A 19,252-nucleotide genomic window follows, 5' to 3' on the forward strand; every position below is an offset into this window, starting at 1 on the left:
ATCCACACTAAGGACATTCACTGAACTATAATAGAGGTCTCAACCTGAATAGAAAGCAACATGCGAAAACGCACCCAAAGGTGGGCATGAGTACCTAGACCTAACAGGGTACACCTACCTACTATATCCAGCTACGCATCCACTGCATATACGCATCCTAACCAACGACTCTGAGACTCACGCTCATATCGTGGTACCATAACCATATATTTAAAGTCCGTCCAAAATCATAGTATGTCATTCACTTATTCAATGAGGAGACATACAAAATACCGTCCAGATAAACACTCAACTTATTCAGTTGAAGTGACTTAACTACAACCAATTAATCCAGGAAGTCACTCAACCTAGTCAGTTGATTCGACGTAAACACATTAATGGATTCCATATTTTACAATCCATATTTTTCATCCGGTAGGTTAGGTTAGCGTTTTTAAGCTAAACCATCCCCTAGTATGCTACCGTCCCATACCGGTGCATACAATCCTCCATAATCATACAAATTATAACTTATAAACAATTATTAAGTGATTTACAGTTCAAATCCTCATCCATGTAATTGCAGAAAAACAGTTTATATTCTAGCAATTTAAATCCGAGCAAAAATTCAGTTAATTGCAGAAAAGATTTAAATTTGTCAACCATTAATATCCAGAGCATGCATATAACACATTTATTAAACAGGTAACCCTAACATGCATTTAGAATCAACATATAAGCTCATGTTAATCCACTGGATTCACAAAGTTTTGTCTAAGCAACTAAGTCTCCTTCCGTCGGTTAATCGTATATAATGTACATAACCTTTCTATAATTTGTTTTGTTAATTCAGAGGCAAGCTTTGATCAATCAAGGATCCTATTAGCACTTAAAATTAGCTTCTTAGTCACACTAAAAAGTCCTAGAATTTTTTAGACATAGTTCGGACCCTCAAAATTCCAAACAGCTCGTTAAAATTCAACTTCAGAACAAAGTTTGAGAGAGAGCCTGCTCTACTTTTGAAAGAGCAGGCTCTTGGAATTCCTAGAGCCGCCTCTAAGGAGGGTAGAGCCGGCTCTACCTCTCCTAGAGCCGGCTCTTTGCATTCCGGAGTCGGCTTTCTCCTCCTTCTCGAGCCTTCTTCAATCTCTGTTGCTCCTACGACTTCCTGCAGTGTTTCCGGCCATTCACAACCTGTCTAGTTGGTTTTAAACTGATCCTAAGAGTCCTATCTAAGACCAGTATCATTCCCAATAAGTGTTTATAGCAGTTAAATACAAAAAAAGAGGTTACATATTCATCAGATTTTTCATGCTTTAAGAAACAAACTGCTCACAGATACGCACCAACTGAAACATAACAACTTTTCACATATACAGAACATGGATATAACATCTATTAAACATAAGAAACTCATTTAAATGTTTAATTAAATCCTAGAGGCTATCTAGGTGCACAGAACACAGGCAAAGGGAAGAATAAAGAAAAGAACTTGCCTTTGAGTTTCAGACTTGAAACTCTAAATTCTCAGCTTCTGTGGTGATATGTTTGTGTCCTAAATTTCAAGTCTGCTCCCCCAGTACCTTGGTTCAACCCAGAGACACCTCCTATCTTCCTCTGTTCTCCCTCTGTACCTCACAGTTTCTGTGTCTTTTGCAAAACTCAATTCACGTCTCCGAGATAATTGCTATGAATCTAAAACCCTAAGCTTACTGCATGTAATATATTTATAAGCTTAACTCTGAACCCTAATCCTTGTAACCTTAAAGCCAGAGCCCATCTCGGCCCATAAACCAACCTAGGATATATACCTACGTCGGCCACCCATGTGAATTGCAAACCTAAATTCACGTGGAAAATAGAAAAACTAAATTCCATTAAATTTAAATTTCCATTAATAACAACGATTAAACAATTAAATAAACACAATTAAATAAAAATAACTAAATAAACAATTACCAAAACAATTTAAGCAAACAATTACATAACATGACTAATTAAACAAATAAACCATTAAGCAATTAATTAAATAAAACTATTACGCAAATAAGCAAATAAAATGCAAAAAACCATAAATTAAATTCCAGGAATAGCCTTTTAAAATTAGGGGTATTACATTAGCTCTGATTTCAAAAACGATTTTTCCTGGGGGAGTGAGTCCAGTTGTTTGCAGCCTCAGTGGTCTCCTTGAGAAGAATACTGTTTGGGGGTGGTTTGGTGGAATTAGTGGCGGTTGTGGTTGGGGGCAGTAAGAGGAGGAAGAGAGAGAATGAAGAAAGGACATATGAGAGAGAGAAGAATTGGACGAAGCTCTCTGGCTTTTGGGATCAACCCATGTTGTCCTTTTGGTGCAATCCTCAGCGTGAAGCTCGGACTCATCTGGACCGTGAAGGCATAGAGATGAGAGGCATTGCAGGAGAGAGAAGGGAGAAAGATGAGAAGAAATGCACTGGACTAAAATGGGTTTCGTGGACATCCTAAACCCATGAACGAACCCATTACCAGCTACCTCATCCTAGACTAATGGAAGAGAGAAGATGAACTAAAACGATGACACTATGGGTGTGTTTTTACTATTACAAGCTTGGGGGTATTTTCGGTATAACACATTTAAATACACAACACTTGTTTGGCTCATGTGACAACAGAGGTATTTTCGTGACAAAAGTCAATTTGTCAAAGCATTTGTTAACCACGCGCTGGGTTAACGGAGCCAATTGACAGAATTGGGGTAAAATGATAACGTTGTAATATTGTTGAGGGTTTTTAAAACTGGTTAGGGTTTTATGATCATTTTTTGAAAGTATTGGGGGTTTTGAGAAATTTGCCCTTGATTAATTGCATCAGGTGAAGATCCTTTGAGTTAGAGTTTGTAAAAATACTTTATATCTTCATAAATATATAGTAAAGCCAAGACTTAAAGTCCTAAATATAGAGTTACTAAAAATTAATTTGAAACATATAGAGCTCCAACAAATATAATTAATGTATTGTCTCATTTCAAATTATTAAGTTGTCATTTAAACTTTAAATATATATAATATTATTTTTTAAAAAATAGAAGAGTTATTATAAAAATATTGCATTTAATTTCATTGACTTTAAAAATTTTACAACAAATTTGGAATACCTAAAATGGAAAAATTGACCATTCATATGAGACAAAGGGAGTATAGTCATTACGCACACATTTGAAACCTGGGAGGACTATAATACATACATTGGGAAGAATACAAGATCGTGATGATGATGAACATTGAAGTTTTCTCAGTCCATATATACCCATTTCACTCATTTCATATATACTTATTTTACTTTCCATTTGAATCCGATGTGAAATAAGACTCCCCTTATAGCAATGAGGAACCACAGAATTAAGATTACTCATAGTAATGGTTAAAATATTTAAAATTGATACATTACTATTGTTTTATGGAAGTACTCAATTATCACAACTAGCTATATTATACTCCCTTCGCCCCATATTATTCTGTCCATCCCATATTAGATGTCCATGTTTAGAATTTAAAATTTTTAAGAGAACATACTATTAATTCATTGTTCCCTTATAAAGTTACAAACTTGTCTTTTTTTAGTTTAAATATGAATAGTTATCAAGTTTGAATTTTTTTGAAAACATAAAGGACAGTGATGAAAATAGTTTATTTGCTTTGACTTTTTCAAGGGAACAAATAATTTGGGACATCTAAAAATAGAATAATGGACTACTAATATGGGACATAAGTAGTAGTTGTCAATCTCTTTTTTTTCTTTTTTTTTTTTTTTTTAAGGGGAATTGTAATTAATGTATTCTCCTCTTTCAAATTATTAAGTTGTCATTTAAACTGTAAATAAATAAAATATTATTTGAATTATTTTTAAAAAATTAAAAGGATAATTATTAAAATATTGCATCTAATTTTTTTGACTTTTAAAACTTTTCAGATACCTAAAATTTAAAAATTGACCACTGACATGAGACAAAGGAAGTACAGTCATTACGGACACATTTGAAACCTGAAGGACTATAATACATGACATTGGTACACAAAACCGCAACTCACATTTCTCGGAAGAATACCAGATGGTGATGATGATGAACATTGAAGTTCTGTCTAGGGAGACAATCAAACCGTCATCTCCAACACCCCAACACCTCAGAAACCTTAGACTCTCTTTGTTAGACCAACTTTCAGTCCGATTTTATGTCCCCATCATATTTTTCTATGATCACATGCGGATTATAGCAATTCACATAGTGATGACGATCATCTTGAAAGATCAATCCAGCTCAAGAAGTCTCTAGGAGAATGCTTGAGTCGCTATTACCCATTGGCCGGGACAATCCGAGATGATATCTCAGTTGACTGCAACGATGCGGGCGCCGAGTATATTGAAGCCCGGGTGGGCTGCAAGCTATCTGAAGCTATAAAGAAATCGGATTTTGAGTTGTTGAAGCCGTTGCTACCATTTGATCCATATGGTAATGTGATTGGACGTAGAGAAGCACTGGTAGGTGTGAAATTCAATGTATTTGATTGTGGAGGAGTGGGAATTGGTATGTGTGTCTCGCACAGGATCGCTGATGCAGCTTCTGTGTCTGCATTTGTTAACGCTTGGGCAACTATGTCTAGAGGTGGCGGTAGCAGTACTGAAGCTGATGATCCCATTTTTGATGCCGCGTTGCTGTTCCCACCAATAGATATTGTGCCTGCAGGATTCAAGCTTGAGAGTACTACTGAGTACTGAGTCTACGACGACAAGGAATGAGAAGATCGTGACCAAAAGGTTTGTGTTCGACAAATTTAACATTGTTGCACTCAAAGAACGAGCATCATCATCTTCTTGTGTTGGGGTATTGAATAAGTACTCCCCAACCTGCGTTCAGGTGGTTTCAGCACTCATTTGGAACACATTCATGACGACAATTCGATCAAAACCAAAACCGGGGAACGAGTGTGTTGCAGTTCATGCAGTGAACTTGCGGGACAAGATGGTACCACCATTGCCCAATCACTTCTTTGGAAATCTTTTGCAAATTGGAGTGGCAGCAACAACGGTAGACGGCGACAAAGATTTGGGTGCCTTGGCGAGCTTGATAGGGAATGGTGTAAGGGAAATCAATGATGAATATGTGAGAAGGTTAAAAATGGAGGATGATCATGTGGATTCATCCAAGAAGGAGCGTGACCGATTTTTAAAGGGTGAGAAAGAGGTGTTTGCCTCCAGTAGTTGGTGTAGATTTCCACGTTACGAGGTTGATTTTGGGTGGGGAAAGCCTGTTGGGAAACGTGCTAGTTTAAAAAAAAACTTTTCATGGGATTTTTATTCAGATATCTTGATTCATTACATAGAGACAAGTTTTATACAAAAATAAAATATGATGTGTCATTCAATTAACAGATTGAATACTTACATCGAAGGTCTGAGTAAACCTTTAATTCTTTCCTCTAAAGTGAATGTTCTCACTTATTGTAAATCCCTTAGCAAGATGCCTTTTCCTTTGATCTCCATTTTCTTGGTAATTGTTTTGCCTTTAAGAATCACTCATAAGCCTCCATGAATGACCTTAGAAAATTAGGTTTGTGGGAACCTTCATTAGATGAGAGCATTAACCCTAATTTTTTAGAGAGAGAAAATATATTCCTTTTTCTCTTCTCATCAAAATCACCCCTCAAATATACATAGACCATGTATATTTATAAGCAACATAAAGATAAAGAAAATGAAATAACAAATCATCCTCAATCTCTAATTCACATGTCTCAAATCTAATATGATTCCAATATCAAGTTGGGCTATGAGTGATAATCCATTGGACTTATTATTCTATTGGTTACAATGAATTAATAATTGGCCCGATCCATGAATCCAATTCAATTAATTCATAAATCAATTTATACTCAACTAAAAGAAATTAATTAAACTCCAATTAAATAATAAATAACCTCTAAGTCAATGTTACACTTTGACCCCTCTATACATAATTAGTTATTGGATAAATAAAGCCATCAATCCGACTACTTAATTAATATATTTATTTTGGTATCATTGACTATTTCTGACTCGATCATAATAAAACATTTGTTTGACAAAAATAATAATTTAAATAAATAAATATATAATAAATCATTTTGTCTAAAAACACACGAATGCCTTCGAATTTACTTTGTGATCAATCATAATCAATACAAAAAAAATACAAGTAGTAATGATGCAAATATTGAAAATATAACCCTCTAACTATTAATTACATAACTACCCAAAGTGTCGGTCTAAGGATCCCGAAGTATCCGCTGAACAAATCAAAGTAATTATTAATTAATAAAAGAGTTTATATTTTTCTCATGCTTAAAAGTCAAATGTCATGACAGTGATAGGGAGCAATTGCATACGACGGCTCTCGCAATATATCTCCACCTAACGCGGATCCAGTTCAAGTCTTAATTAATTATGAGTCCATCCATAATTACTGACTATGAACAATTTATGATTACTATTTATATTCATGTATTAATCGCCATCACATACATATATAAATATCTCTTGTAATCAAGTGGACACTATCAATTCTATAATGAATCGAAATATAATACATTGAATTCACCAATTATATAAAGCATAAATATTTCAGAAACATCAGGAACATATGTCACTATTCCAGATAGGAATTTACTATGCCAGGGCATATAAATCCCAACAGCTCTCACTTGCCCTCATAGCCAATTCAAATTGCATCTAACTCCAATGTTATCCAGATGATGATCAAAATTATTGATCAATGACACCTTTGTTAATAGATCAACAAAGTTGTGTTCTAATGCAATGTTTTAGCCACAAGTACATTTTCTCGCCGGACAATATCATGTAGAACATGATACTCCCTTTCAGTGTACCTTATTCCTATATGGAACCTTGGGTCATTAGTTTGGACTACTTCTGCACTATTGTCGTAATATAGCTCGATAGGCAGGTTAGTATGCTCCACAACCTCTAAATCAGTGAGATCAAACCAAAAGGCTTCCTTTGCTGCCTTTAAGGCTGCAATGTACTCCACCTTCAAGTTTGAATCAGTAGTTGAAATCTGCTTAACAATCTACTAACTGATTTCTCTTCCATTGAGTTAACATACACTAAGTCATGAACCTCATAGTATCTACTTCTAATTGAAAATCAGAACTAGCATACCCGACTAGGACCATATCATCACATCCATAAATGAGTATGAGATAATCGGTACTCCTTAGGTACTTAATGATATTTTTCACAACAGACTAGTTATCAAGTCCAGGATTGGACTAATATCTTCTGACTATCCCTACAATGTAATGGATGTCCTGTTTGGTATAGACCATGGCATATATGAGACTCCCATATGCCAAAGCATATAGTTCCAGTCTTATTTGCTCAATCTTTTCTGTCAGTCTTGTAAAACTACCTACTGGAGAGAGCAATCCATGTCAATCAAGTAAGAACTCATTCTTTGAGTTTTGCATACCAAACCTAGTCAAAACTTTATCAATGTAAGATTATTAAGATAAGCTTATTTTCCTTTTAACCTGATCTTGCAAAAGCTTGATCCTAGGAATATAGCTTACATCTTGAAGATCCTCCATTTAAAAGTAATTGAACAACTACCTTTTTATTGATGACAAAACTTCCACGTCATTATAAATGAGTAGGATGCCATCAATATATAGAATTAGGAAAAATAATGACATTACCCTGTACACACATGGTTCATTCACTAAGAAATCTTCTGGTATCCTTATGTAGATTAACTTGCCTTCCATAGGTATCACCCTACTAGAAAGTTCTACAAAATCCCAGATTTTATTAGAATACATAGATTCCAACTCTGATTTCATAGCAACTCGCCAAAACGATCTGTATCTATATCGGTTCACGTTTCTGTGTAGCTTACTGGGTCCAACTCATGTTTGACAGGGATGTCCTTAACGGTCTCACCTAAAAACATGATTCTGTCGGATTGGATGATAATCCTCCCACTACATCAATTTACCGATACAGGAATCTGTGTACTAGATGATACTGACACATCAATAAGGAATTCATCTATAATTCTTAATCTTTATAATAAGTGTGTTCATATGTGGTACATCTGGTACTTATACCATATTCTCTAACACTATGCTACTAGGTATGTGATTCATAATATGATTCTTCTATAGATAAACAGTGAGTGTAAACAATCAACTTTTATCATTGAGATCATAAAATAATCCATCCTTGTGCCTTTAGAGTAGCTATCAAATTTATCATACGTATGATCTGTTTGCAACTTACTTGTCCATATCAAGCGCACATGTGTAAGACTACCCCATATGTGCATGTGATTTAAACTAAGATTTAGTCAAAAACACAGCTCAAAAGATATCCTTGAGACAGAATAAGATGGAATGCAATTCATAATGTGCATTGATATCGTCACAGCTAAACTCTAAAATGAAAGAGATAATGTAGCATAACAGATCATAGATCAAACCATGTTAAGCGGATTTCTATTATTCCTATTTGACACCTAAATCCATTTAGCATCAATTGCGGAAAACCTGGTACACCACACCCTCATTGACCATATAGTCTTTGCACTATCCCAAGAAATACTTATATCCACGATCAGATCGAAGTGTTTTGATAAGTTTACCTAATCTGTACTCCACGTCAGTCTTGACACTTTCAGAATATACCAAAAATTTAAGACTTGTGTTGCACCAGATAAATTTATCCAAAACGTGAGTAATCTTGCTTGGATGTTCATAAGACCACATGTGTCTGTGTGTACTGACTCCAATTGTCCTTTATGTCTATTTCATTTGGCTGATTAAGCACTTAGAGTTATCTATCCTTCAAAACAGGATTCACAAGTTTGGTTTAGGCTTCTTTGTCTCACTAGGTAATAAACCTTCTTTGACCAATCTTTGAATCTCATTTTGATTGATTACAACCCAAAAATAGACACTAAAAATACAATGAGTCAGGAATAACAAATTTTCTCTTAACATTCAGTCTAGAAGATGCAACATTAGTTTCTATATCCTACAAATCTTAAGAGCTTATGATTATAATATATTAACCATCTTTCAATGCACCAGAAGCAATCACATATCTATTCAATTTTATAAAACCAGTTTTACAAAACAACAATCCAGTTTTTTATAAACCACAAGTGAAACAAGAATTAGATAGCGTCTAACTTCTGTGCATAAAGATAGTTCTCTAATACTAATATCCTCATACTCTCTAATTTTAGATGTAATACTCCCACTGACTTAGCTACAACCTCGACATCAGGTCAAAAGATAAATATATATCTATATCATCGAGGCTTCTGGATTTCTGAAATCCTTGCAACGAATTACAAACATGTTTAGTGGCTCTAGAATTTATCCATCAGGAATTAATAGATACAACCACATAACATGGCTCAATGATTAAATATATATTTTCCTATGCCACGTCATTGCTTAGACAGTTCGTCCTTCAATGTTTTAGTTAGCGGCAAAAGAAACAATGTCCTTCACCCTCAACATACATTGCCTTATTCCCTTTAACCTTTTGGATACCCATGTTTTGTGCTAGCCTAGTCCTATTATCATCCTTCTTCTTTGCTTTGCCCGTCCACTTGAGCCTAGAAGAAGATGATATAGACTAGGTTAAATTGATAGGAACGCCCATACTCTTGATTATCCCTTCATCTGTTATCAATTCTATAAGAATATCAGTGAGTGTGAACTCAAACTAATTCCTTATTTAGTTTACTCTGAAAGAGCCGAACCAGTTTTGGTAACAAGGCAATAATCATATCAATATGAAACTTACCATTCAAGTCAGCTCTATTGACTTCCAGCTAATTTTTAAATAATAAATAATCATTTTCAAAATACAATTTCATACTAAAGTTCCTTAGGCTATCTTGATGGTGTTCAAGTCTAACATAATACGTAGGCATAAGCCCTATCTAATCTCACTAAAACATCTCATTAAGTATCTTAAAGTAAAAGAATTAGGTATAGGAGTATTAAATACATTTTGTACCCTTACGTTGTGAATAAAATATCTAAGTTCATTTTCCAGTCATTATAAAAGAGGTCCACATACATTGAATATGTTAGCAAGCAGATAACATGTATTAGACATAATTAATCTGAATATAGGTGCATTCATACAATATGCAAGGTGAATTATTAATACTATCATGCATATTTAAAATTAAAATGAGTTTGTTAACCACATAATATAATAAATCTCAATTGAATAAGAGATCATTATCATTATTGGTGAACAATTCCTTTTAATTAATGCGGATCCCTCAACTCTGTAGCATAATAAATCAACCAATCAATATGTCAATAATTTATCCTGTTGGAGAAGTTCATTATTACTATTGTTGAGATTCATTTGCTATTAGGCGAGTATTTCCATTAAAATAGTATGTGGGTCCCTTAACCACTGCATGAAAAATCGGATAACCAATACACCAATAACTTGTTCGGTTGGCAAAGTTCATTATTACTATTGGCGGACAAATCTCATCATCTCCATATTTCTTAAGACAATGCCTTGTCTATCTATATGAAATGATTCCCGAGTATGTTTAGCCTTTCTAAAATCACCTAATATAGATCACTCCGTTGGGGAACTAACACTATTGATTTTAGATTGAGTGTATAACGTTATTAAAGCTTTAATGAAAAGTAAAACATTAAATATCTTGTTATTATAATCTAGACTCTTTAAATCATGCGTAGGGCCTTATTTTTAAAGATTTAATTATAATGAACATTTAATATTTTTATTTTCATAAGACAACCATTCTTGTAATATTAAGACTCTTCAAATCATACGTGGGGCCTTATTTTTGAAGATCAAATTATAATGGTTTTAATAACGAAGGCCATGGGGTAATGTATAAAAATCTCCGCTCCCACTCAATTTTTAATCATATATTTAATTAGGGTTTTCAATTTATTCATTTACATGATATGATGCATGAAAAACGTCTTGATTTTAATTCAATTAAATTTAGAAAATAACTGGACTTTTAAATAATTCACTAATATTTAATTGGAGGCACACTTTAAAAATAATTTACAAAAATAATTTTTTGTTTCTCAATAAGTGCACTCTAATTAATTAGTAATCAAAACTAATTAATTTTCATAATTTAATTAATATAAATCAAGTAATTTAATTAAATATCATGGATTCAATGCATGAATAATAATTAATTAACAATTATCTATTCCATGCATGCCATACGTCTCATAAATAAATGACAGAAAACAAATAAATGAAATGGTCAATAGATTTAGCTTTTAACATTAAAAACTAAATAATTACTAAGTGCTATAATTATTGCATTCCATTAAATTCCCACTATTTTTAAATAATGGAGAATAATATTAAAATCCACTTTGGGGTAATAATTTACTCTTTAATGAGCAATAACAACACAAAATAATTATAAAAACAATCTAGGAGGTCCACCGTTGTATCTATGCACATGCAGGAACCAAGAAACTAGTCTCAGTAGCCTCCACGCAAGCCCACGCGCCCCACACCCTCGTTCACGCCCTTGCACGCGCTTATAGATAATGGTAGCGCGTGGCACGCGCTGCCACGCTCCTGAAGTGCACTGGTATGATCAGCGCGTGTATCTTACGCGTCCGGACGCGCTTGTGGAAGCTTGCAGTACGTGGCAAGCTCTGCCACGCGCCATGTGGCACTGATCTTTGCTGGCGCGTGGTCCTCACGCACCAGATCCTTGTGCACATGTTGTACACTCTCTCACGCGAAGCATTGGATCTTCTCTTCTTTTATTCATTTGATCCAGCGGCTGATCATGCGGTTGCACCCAATCATGGTGGACCGCGAAGCACTACATCTACCATCCTCCTTTCCAGCGTACCCCTTGCCGCCGGTAACTCTCCGGTCGCCGGAAAATCGCCGAAAATTAATAAAAATTTTCAGAAATTAAATTTAAGCCCAAAAAATTCCAAAAAAAATCTGAAAAATTCTGGAAAAATTTCAGAAAATTCCTGAAGCCTAATTTAACCCTCTTGGACCTTCTTGAAGCTTCATAGCATCCTTTGACGAAGATTACATAACTTTAAAAATATTTACAATTTTAAATATAATGGAAAAAAATTAAATTACATCATTAAACTTTTAAACGGCTAAATCAAAATCTTAATTACATTTATCCAAAGACCTATAAGCTTCATCCATGGCCCAAACATGCATCATCATTCATTCAAAATTATACATACATCATTATGTATCAATATATTAAATCATACATCAACATACATCAATATATATATAATTTAGATCCATGATGATGATTTTGATAAAAACATGATTTCTAGTAATGAATCAAACTATACTCTGATACTACTATTGGGAAACGTGCTAGTTTTAAAAAAACTTTTCAAGGGATTTTCATTCACAGATCTTGATTCATCACATAGAGACAAGTTTTATGCAAAAATAAAATATGATGTGTCATTCAATTAACAGATTGAATACTTACATCAAAGGTTTGAGTAAACCTTTAATTCTTTCCTCTAAAGTGAATGTTCTCACTTATTGTAGATCCCTTAACAAGATGCCTTCTCCTTGGATCTCCATCTTCTTGGTAATTGTTTTGCCTTTAGGAATCATTCATAAGTCTCCATGAATGACATTGGAAAACTAGGCTTGTGGGAGCCTCCATTAGATGAGAACATTAACCCTAATTTTCTAGAGAGAGAAAATATATTCTTTTTTCCTTCTCATCAAAATCACCCCTCAAATATACATAGGCCATGTATATTTATAAGTAACATAAAGATAAAGAAAATGACATAAAAAATCATTCTCAATCTCTAATTCACATGTCTCAAATCTAATACGATTCCAATATCAAGTTGGGTTATGAGTGATAATCCATTAGGCCTATTATTTTATTGGCTACAATGAATTAATAATTGGTCTGGTCCATGAACCCAATTCAATTAATTCATAAATCAATTTCTACTCAACTAAAAGAAATTAATTGAACTCCAATTAAATAATAAATAACCTTTAAGTCAATGTTGCACTTTGACCCCTTTATGCATAATTAGTTATTGGATAAATAAAGCCATCAATCCGACTACTTAATTAATATATTTATTTTAGTACCATTGACTATTTCTGACTCGATCACAATAAAACATTTGTTTGACAAAAATAATAATTTAAATAAATAAATATATAATAAATCATTTTGTCTAAAAACACACGAAGGTTTTCAAATTTACTTTGTGATCAACCATAATCAATACAAAATAAATACAAGTAGCAATGATGCAAATATTGAAAATATTTGCATTATTATTAATTAATAAAAGAGTTTATATTTTTCTCATACTTAAGAGTCAAATGCCATGACAGTGATAGGGAGCAATTGCATACGACGGGTCTCGCAATATATCTTCACCTAACGCGGATCCAGTTCAAGTCTTAATTAATTATGAGTCCGTCCATAATTATCAACTATGAACAATTTATGATTACTATTTATATTCATGTATTGATCGCCATCACATATATGTATAAATATCTCTTGTAATCAAGTGGACACTATCAATTCTATAATGAATCGAAATATGATATATTGAATTCACCAATTATATAAAGTATAAATATTTCAAAAATATCAAGAACATATGTCACTATTATTTAGATAGAAATTTGATATACCAAGCATATAAATCCCAACAAAGCCTACATGGGTGGGCACTCCCATTGGTCCTTATAAAAATGTGTGTATTTTGATGAGCACTAAAGAAGGTGTTGGAATTGAGGCGTGGGTGAACCTGTCGGAACAAGACATGGCTATCCTCCAACACGACCTAGACCTGCTCTCATTTGTTTCCTCGGTATATTAGTGATCATCCAAATATCACTGTATTCTCCTAAGAAACTATTATTTGCATGCTTGGTTGTATTTGTAATATACATATATAGTAGTTATACATAGAAAAATGAAAGCAATTACAGGGGGATGAGCAGTAGTAATATTCGATCAAACAATTAAATAGACAAATGGAAGAAGATAAACACACACACACATATATATATATATATATGTATATTACAAATATATGTGTGTGTGTGTGTTTATTATATATATATATGTGTGTGTGTGTTTATCTTCTTCCATTTGTCTATTTAATTGTTTGATCGAATATTACTACTGCTCATCCCCCTGTAATTGCTTTCATTTTTCTATGTATAACTACTAACGACTATAAAATGCTTGGATGTTGAATGTTGACTTTGAAAATGGATCCCTATTCTCTTCTTCTAATTGGTTCTTACATCTCATGGATACATATCTAAATGATGCTAGTTAAAATAATGAATGAGTTGTTTCTACTGCAGTTTGTGTTAGCCATCTCCTCCATTTGTGAAATTTTATTTTATTTTTCCAAAATCTCACACAACAAATATATATGCAATGATAACAACAGAAACAAATAAGATGAAAATAACACATATAACCAAGAATAAAATCTATGTAAGCTCGCTAAATTGTCTACTTTGGAGAAAAGAGAACATCACAATTCTCAAAGGATTACCAAGAAGTATTCCACACTACTTAAAACAAGACACACACTCTTTTAAAAAATATACACTCACTCTTGGGCCCTTAATAATCTTTTTCATCTCTTACTTTTTCTCTCTTTTCTTCACTTGGCTATTTATTTTTTCAGTTTGCTATATATTAGGAGAGTTCCTTCACAAGTGACAACAAGAGTAACGGAATCTTTATAAAAAGATATATTAAATTATTCATTTAATTTTTTACAAATTTCAAAAAAATTGTCTCAAACCCATATCAGTTTTGCACCGTGGACCAACCCTTTTGCCCGTGGTTTTTCACCTCACATATATAAGAAAGAAAAAGAAGATAAGAATCATTTTAACAAATAGAACAATGAAATGTAGTAAACTGTTTTGGCACATTTTTTACTTATATATATTCTCCAAATTGAGGGCTTTTTGAGATTGTTGGTCAAAATCTGTAAGGAATGGGTATAGGTGGGCTTTTACTTATTCTTTCTGGAAATGGTTGAAAGCCCAAGTTTTTGGATTTTAAAATTTTAATGATGAGTATATGAGAAGGTTAAAAATGGATGATGAGTCTGTGGGTTCATTCAAGCTGGGCCGCAAGACATTCAATAATAGCCCATTACAAAGTCCAAGACCATTGCTAATGGGATAGCCAAGTCCTTCAAGTTTACAACGTGTACGCTAGGCAATATAAGGAACAGAGGTGGGCACAAAAGGTTGAAAGCCCAAGCCAATGGATTTCAAAAACTTGGATCAGCTTAATACATGCCGGGCCAAAGTCCAGTGCAAACTTCATAAAATTCAAATTTCTAGCTAAATTTTCATTTCACAAGTTATAAACAACTTTGGTAGTTCACTAATGGAAATTAGTATCACATAATAATAAATAGTTACTTTTCCTTTTAGCATCCACTTGGAGAAAAATGATTACTGGACTGTCGGTTTCCTAAATGCCTTCCAATAAGATTTACAAAACTTCCTATTCGTAATTGCAATAAACAAAGTTGGTATCACTCTAATTCACATGGTGTAATTTTTCCAAATATATATTATATGGTAGCGGTTAAAATATTTTAAATTGATGCAATAATGTTGTATTATGGATAGAAGTAGTGTTTGACAAAGTTGACATTGTTCCCCTTAAACGTGCATCATCATCTAGTCTTGGCGAGTAAGGGTGGATCCAAGGGTGGGCACCCAAAAAAAAAAACGTACCACTTTAAGCCCAGCCCAAAAAAAAAAAAAAATAGTAATGGTAGCCCAGTCCAAAGTTAGTCCACCCCATTCAGAAAGGCTGGATCCGCCCTTGTTTGCGAGTGTTCCGAGGTAGTGAAGTACTCTCCAACTAGCGTTCAGATAGTTTCAGCACTCCTTTGGATCACTTTATGACGACAATTCAATCAAAATCCAAACTAGGGAAGGTGTGCATTGCAGTTCATGTAGCGAGGGGACAAGATGGTACCTCCATTGCCGAATATGTGAGTTGCACAAGGCGGAATCATTGTGGAATATAAAATGTAATTGGTATATTTTGGTGATTAAAACAAAGTACGAATCGGATTGTAATTTTCCGGTTTGACATTAAATAACATATAGTCAAGGTAAGAGTGTGAGAATCATTTAGAGTATGTATGAAGTTGGATCAGAATACATAGAATTTTTTTAGAAGTCCAATCGATTGCACTTCATTTTAGAACTGTTTGCATTCCCTGCACAAAAACTGTATTTGAGAAAAGTCTAACCGGTTGCACTTTCAAGTACAGCTAATCTCACTTACCTGAACCAAAAAGGAATGTTTTGTTTCTGCTAACCACTAATAGCTTTTTGAGTCTGAATTAGATGGGGTTTAGCATGAAATTGAGAAGATTTTCTAACCCTACTAGGCCTATCTAATTCTCTATATAAATTCATATACACACAAAATTTATCACGGCTTTTTCATTGAAGATTTCAAGACCCTAAAAAGAGCCTTTGTGTGAGACTTTGAGAGATTTTTTTTTTTTTTTCAAAGCACGCAACTATTAACTTGAATCATTTAGGTTGTTGTTCATCATCTGATCGAAGGTTGCTTGATTAAAGATTCTATTGCTACCGTTTGTTAAGCATGATTTCTTTCAACTTCAAAAATTCTGATTTTGAAAAAAATGATGAGAAGATCACACGTTGAACGGATCAAGAAACTTGTGAAGTATTGGTTGATCTACTAGTGATCCTTTTACCGAGATTAAGAGTAAGCATGAGATCGAGAGTTGTTGAATGGGGGAGTTGCAAAGCGAGGGATAGTCAACAATAGGTTTTTGGTAGAACGATAGGGTGTGAGCCTAAGACCAAGTCAATTGTATTTTGCTCCATACATAATAGATATTTTCATTCGAAATCGTGTGACAGTCTCTGATATTTTTCTAATTGTTGGATTTCACCAACTAGATTTCCTTGCTAAGAACTCGGTGTCTCTCTAAACTTACTTTACTTGCACTTTAAGTTATTGTTTTGTGGGTGTTTAATTTAATTTAATTTTTGTAAATTTAATTTAAACAAAAATCGGATAAAAGAACAAGTTGAACATATTCATCCCCCTTTCTGTTGCTTATCTATACTATATTCCATAGCCATTGTGCATTGTGCAACTTCAAATTGGTATTAGAGTCATCCTCTACACATTGAATTATTCCGTGTGGAATAGTTTTAAAATTGAAATTTGTTTCTATTTTCAAAAATTCGTTATGGATAGCACACTTAAGGAAGAAAAATCTATTCAATGTACTCATTTGTTTGGTGGAGACAACTATGCTTTTCTAATGACTCAAGGAAAATATGTTTGGGCTGTAATTGAAAAAGATGATAAAAACCTACAGTGATCACCATTGAAAAGGAAGAGTCATTATTGACTTAAATTGAAACTAATGTTGGGGAAGGAAACACTAAAGCCTTGTTTTCTATTTTTAAAGTTGTAATTGAAACTGAGTTGGCTAGAATTTCTCATTACTCCACAGCTAAGGAAAGTTGGGATATTTTTGAGCTCACTCATGTGGGTGCCAATGAAGTCAAATCCTCTAAAATTGAGATTATTGTGCTTCAATTTGAAAATGTTCAGATGGAAGAGAATGAGACTTTTTCTGAGTTTTACTTGAAACTCAACAATATTATGTTTGGCTTACGAAACCTAGGGAAGAAAGTGAAATATAAAATGATTAATAAGAAAATTCTTAGGTCTTTACTCAATAAGTTCAGAATCAGGGTTAAAACCTTGCAAGTTACTCGTGATATTGAAAAGTTGAAAGTTGACGAGATAGTCGGTCATGTCAAGAACTATGAGATGAAGTAGAATAGAAAATTCCAAAAACCTAAAGACTTAGCCCTAAAAGCTTCAAAGTCCGAGTCTTCCAAGTCAAGGTTCAGTATAATAACAAGTTTGATAAAGAGATTGTTTTCATCACTAAGAGGTTCAAAAATTTGATCAAATTTGAAAATATCAATGCAAATAAGAAGGGGGAAGAGTCGAAGTTTAGGAAAAGAGAGTTTTTGTCTAGGGGAAGAGACACACTATAAAACGAAAGAAGAAAAGTCTAGAGAAACTGAACTTACTTGTTGGACATGTGGTTATAGCAGTCATACATCAACAGTCTATCCAAGCCCTAAAAACAATTTTGTTGCTACAAATGAATTAATCAAAAGATAACAATAAGGGAAAAACAATGAAAATTTCAGTTTATGAGGATAATGATGCTTCTTTTTCTGACAATGATTCTTCTCATGCTAATGATAATTATTATGCTTATGTTGCTATTGTGAATAATGATACTGTTAAAAGTTCTTCTTTGTCTGATACGGATGACTCAGTTTCAAGCGATGAGGACATAGCAAAATCTGAAGATGAAGATTGCTATAAGGAAGCAAAAGAGAATTATGAAAAAGCCTTTAATGAACTTCTTGTAAAAAGAAGTTCAAAATAGAAAAGACTTCAACAAACAAGCTGAAAATTTGAAAGAAGTTGAAAGTCATAGAGATGTTTTGAACAGAAACAAAAGGAGATTCAAGAATGCAGAAAAAACATTAATAATCTCCAAGGAAAGTTAAAGTTCCTAAGGGGTGAAGTAAAACAAGTTAATTCCGCTAAAGTGTATTATTTTTGGATTAAGGTTTTTGAAATTGAATTGAAAAAGTCATAAGGGAATTTGATTGCATTTACTTCTGGACAGATTAAACTTGATGAGATGATTAATATTGACGAGGATGTGCATGATAAAACTAGCTTAGGATTTAAAGAGGTTTCGTCTAGTAATAAGGGTAAACTTGTGTTTGTGGAACCGAATAACTTGAATGTGCCTAAAAATAAATCTAAAGATGTTGATTCTTTGTATACACTTTTGTCCCTACTGTGTTGTTTTGCACTTTTTGCGGTGGGAGTAGACATAGTCCATATAATTGCTATAGGAAAATAAATGAAGTATTTTCAAGATCACACGCACAAAATTCTTATACCAGGAATATGGGTCATATTAAAAAGAAAAATAATGTGAATCAACCCAAAAATCCTCAAGCTAAGAATAAGAGGAAGAATGTGTTTGAAATATCTTTTCAAAATTTGAATGTGAGAACCATTTGGATGAGAAAATATGATTTAGCAATGTATATGCCTGATAATACT

General features: G+C 33.4%; 1 protein-coding gene across 1 annotated transcript; it reads left to right on the forward strand.

Annotated features, from left to right (window-relative positions):
* Window positions 1–4,069: 4,069 nt before the first annotated feature.
* Window positions 4,070–13,916, forward strand: LOC132280844 (stemmadenine O-acetyltransferase-like). The gene is made up of 4 exons (XM_059782603.1): window positions 4,070–4,225; window positions 4,270–4,711; window positions 4,806–5,270; window positions 13,819–13,916. Exons 1-4 carry the CDS (start codon window positions 4,070–4,072, stop codon window positions 13,914–13,916), a joined length of 1,161 nt encoding a protein of 386 aa, XP_059638586.1.
* The last annotated feature ends 5,336 nt before the right edge of the window (window positions 13,917–19,252 follow it).

The sequence above is a fragment of the Cornus florida genome, unplaced genomic scaffold (genome assembly GCF_030987335.1).
Source record: "Cornus florida cultivar Cherokee Brave unplaced genomic scaffold, ASM3098733v1 CherokeeBrave_3.0.0_Hap2_Chr01, whole genome shotgun sequence".
Classification (NCBI taxonomy): Eukaryota; Viridiplantae; Streptophyta; class Magnoliopsida; order Cornales; family Cornaceae; genus Cornus; species Cornus florida.

Excerpts from the sequence above, each read along its gene's own strand:
- LOC132280844 (XM_059782603.1), top strand. The coding sequence starts at position 4,070 with ATGATGATGAACATTGAAGTTCTGTCTAGGGAGACAATCAAACCGTCA. Across the intron at positions 4,226-4,269 it reads ATGATCACATGCGGATTATA|CTCAAGAAGTCTCTAGGAGA; the intron begins GCAATTCACATA and ends AGATCAATCCAG. Across the intron at positions 4,712-4,805 it reads TGCAGGATTCAAGCTTGAGA|AACGAGCATCATCATCTTCT; the intron begins GTACTACTGAGT and ends TTGCACTCAAAG.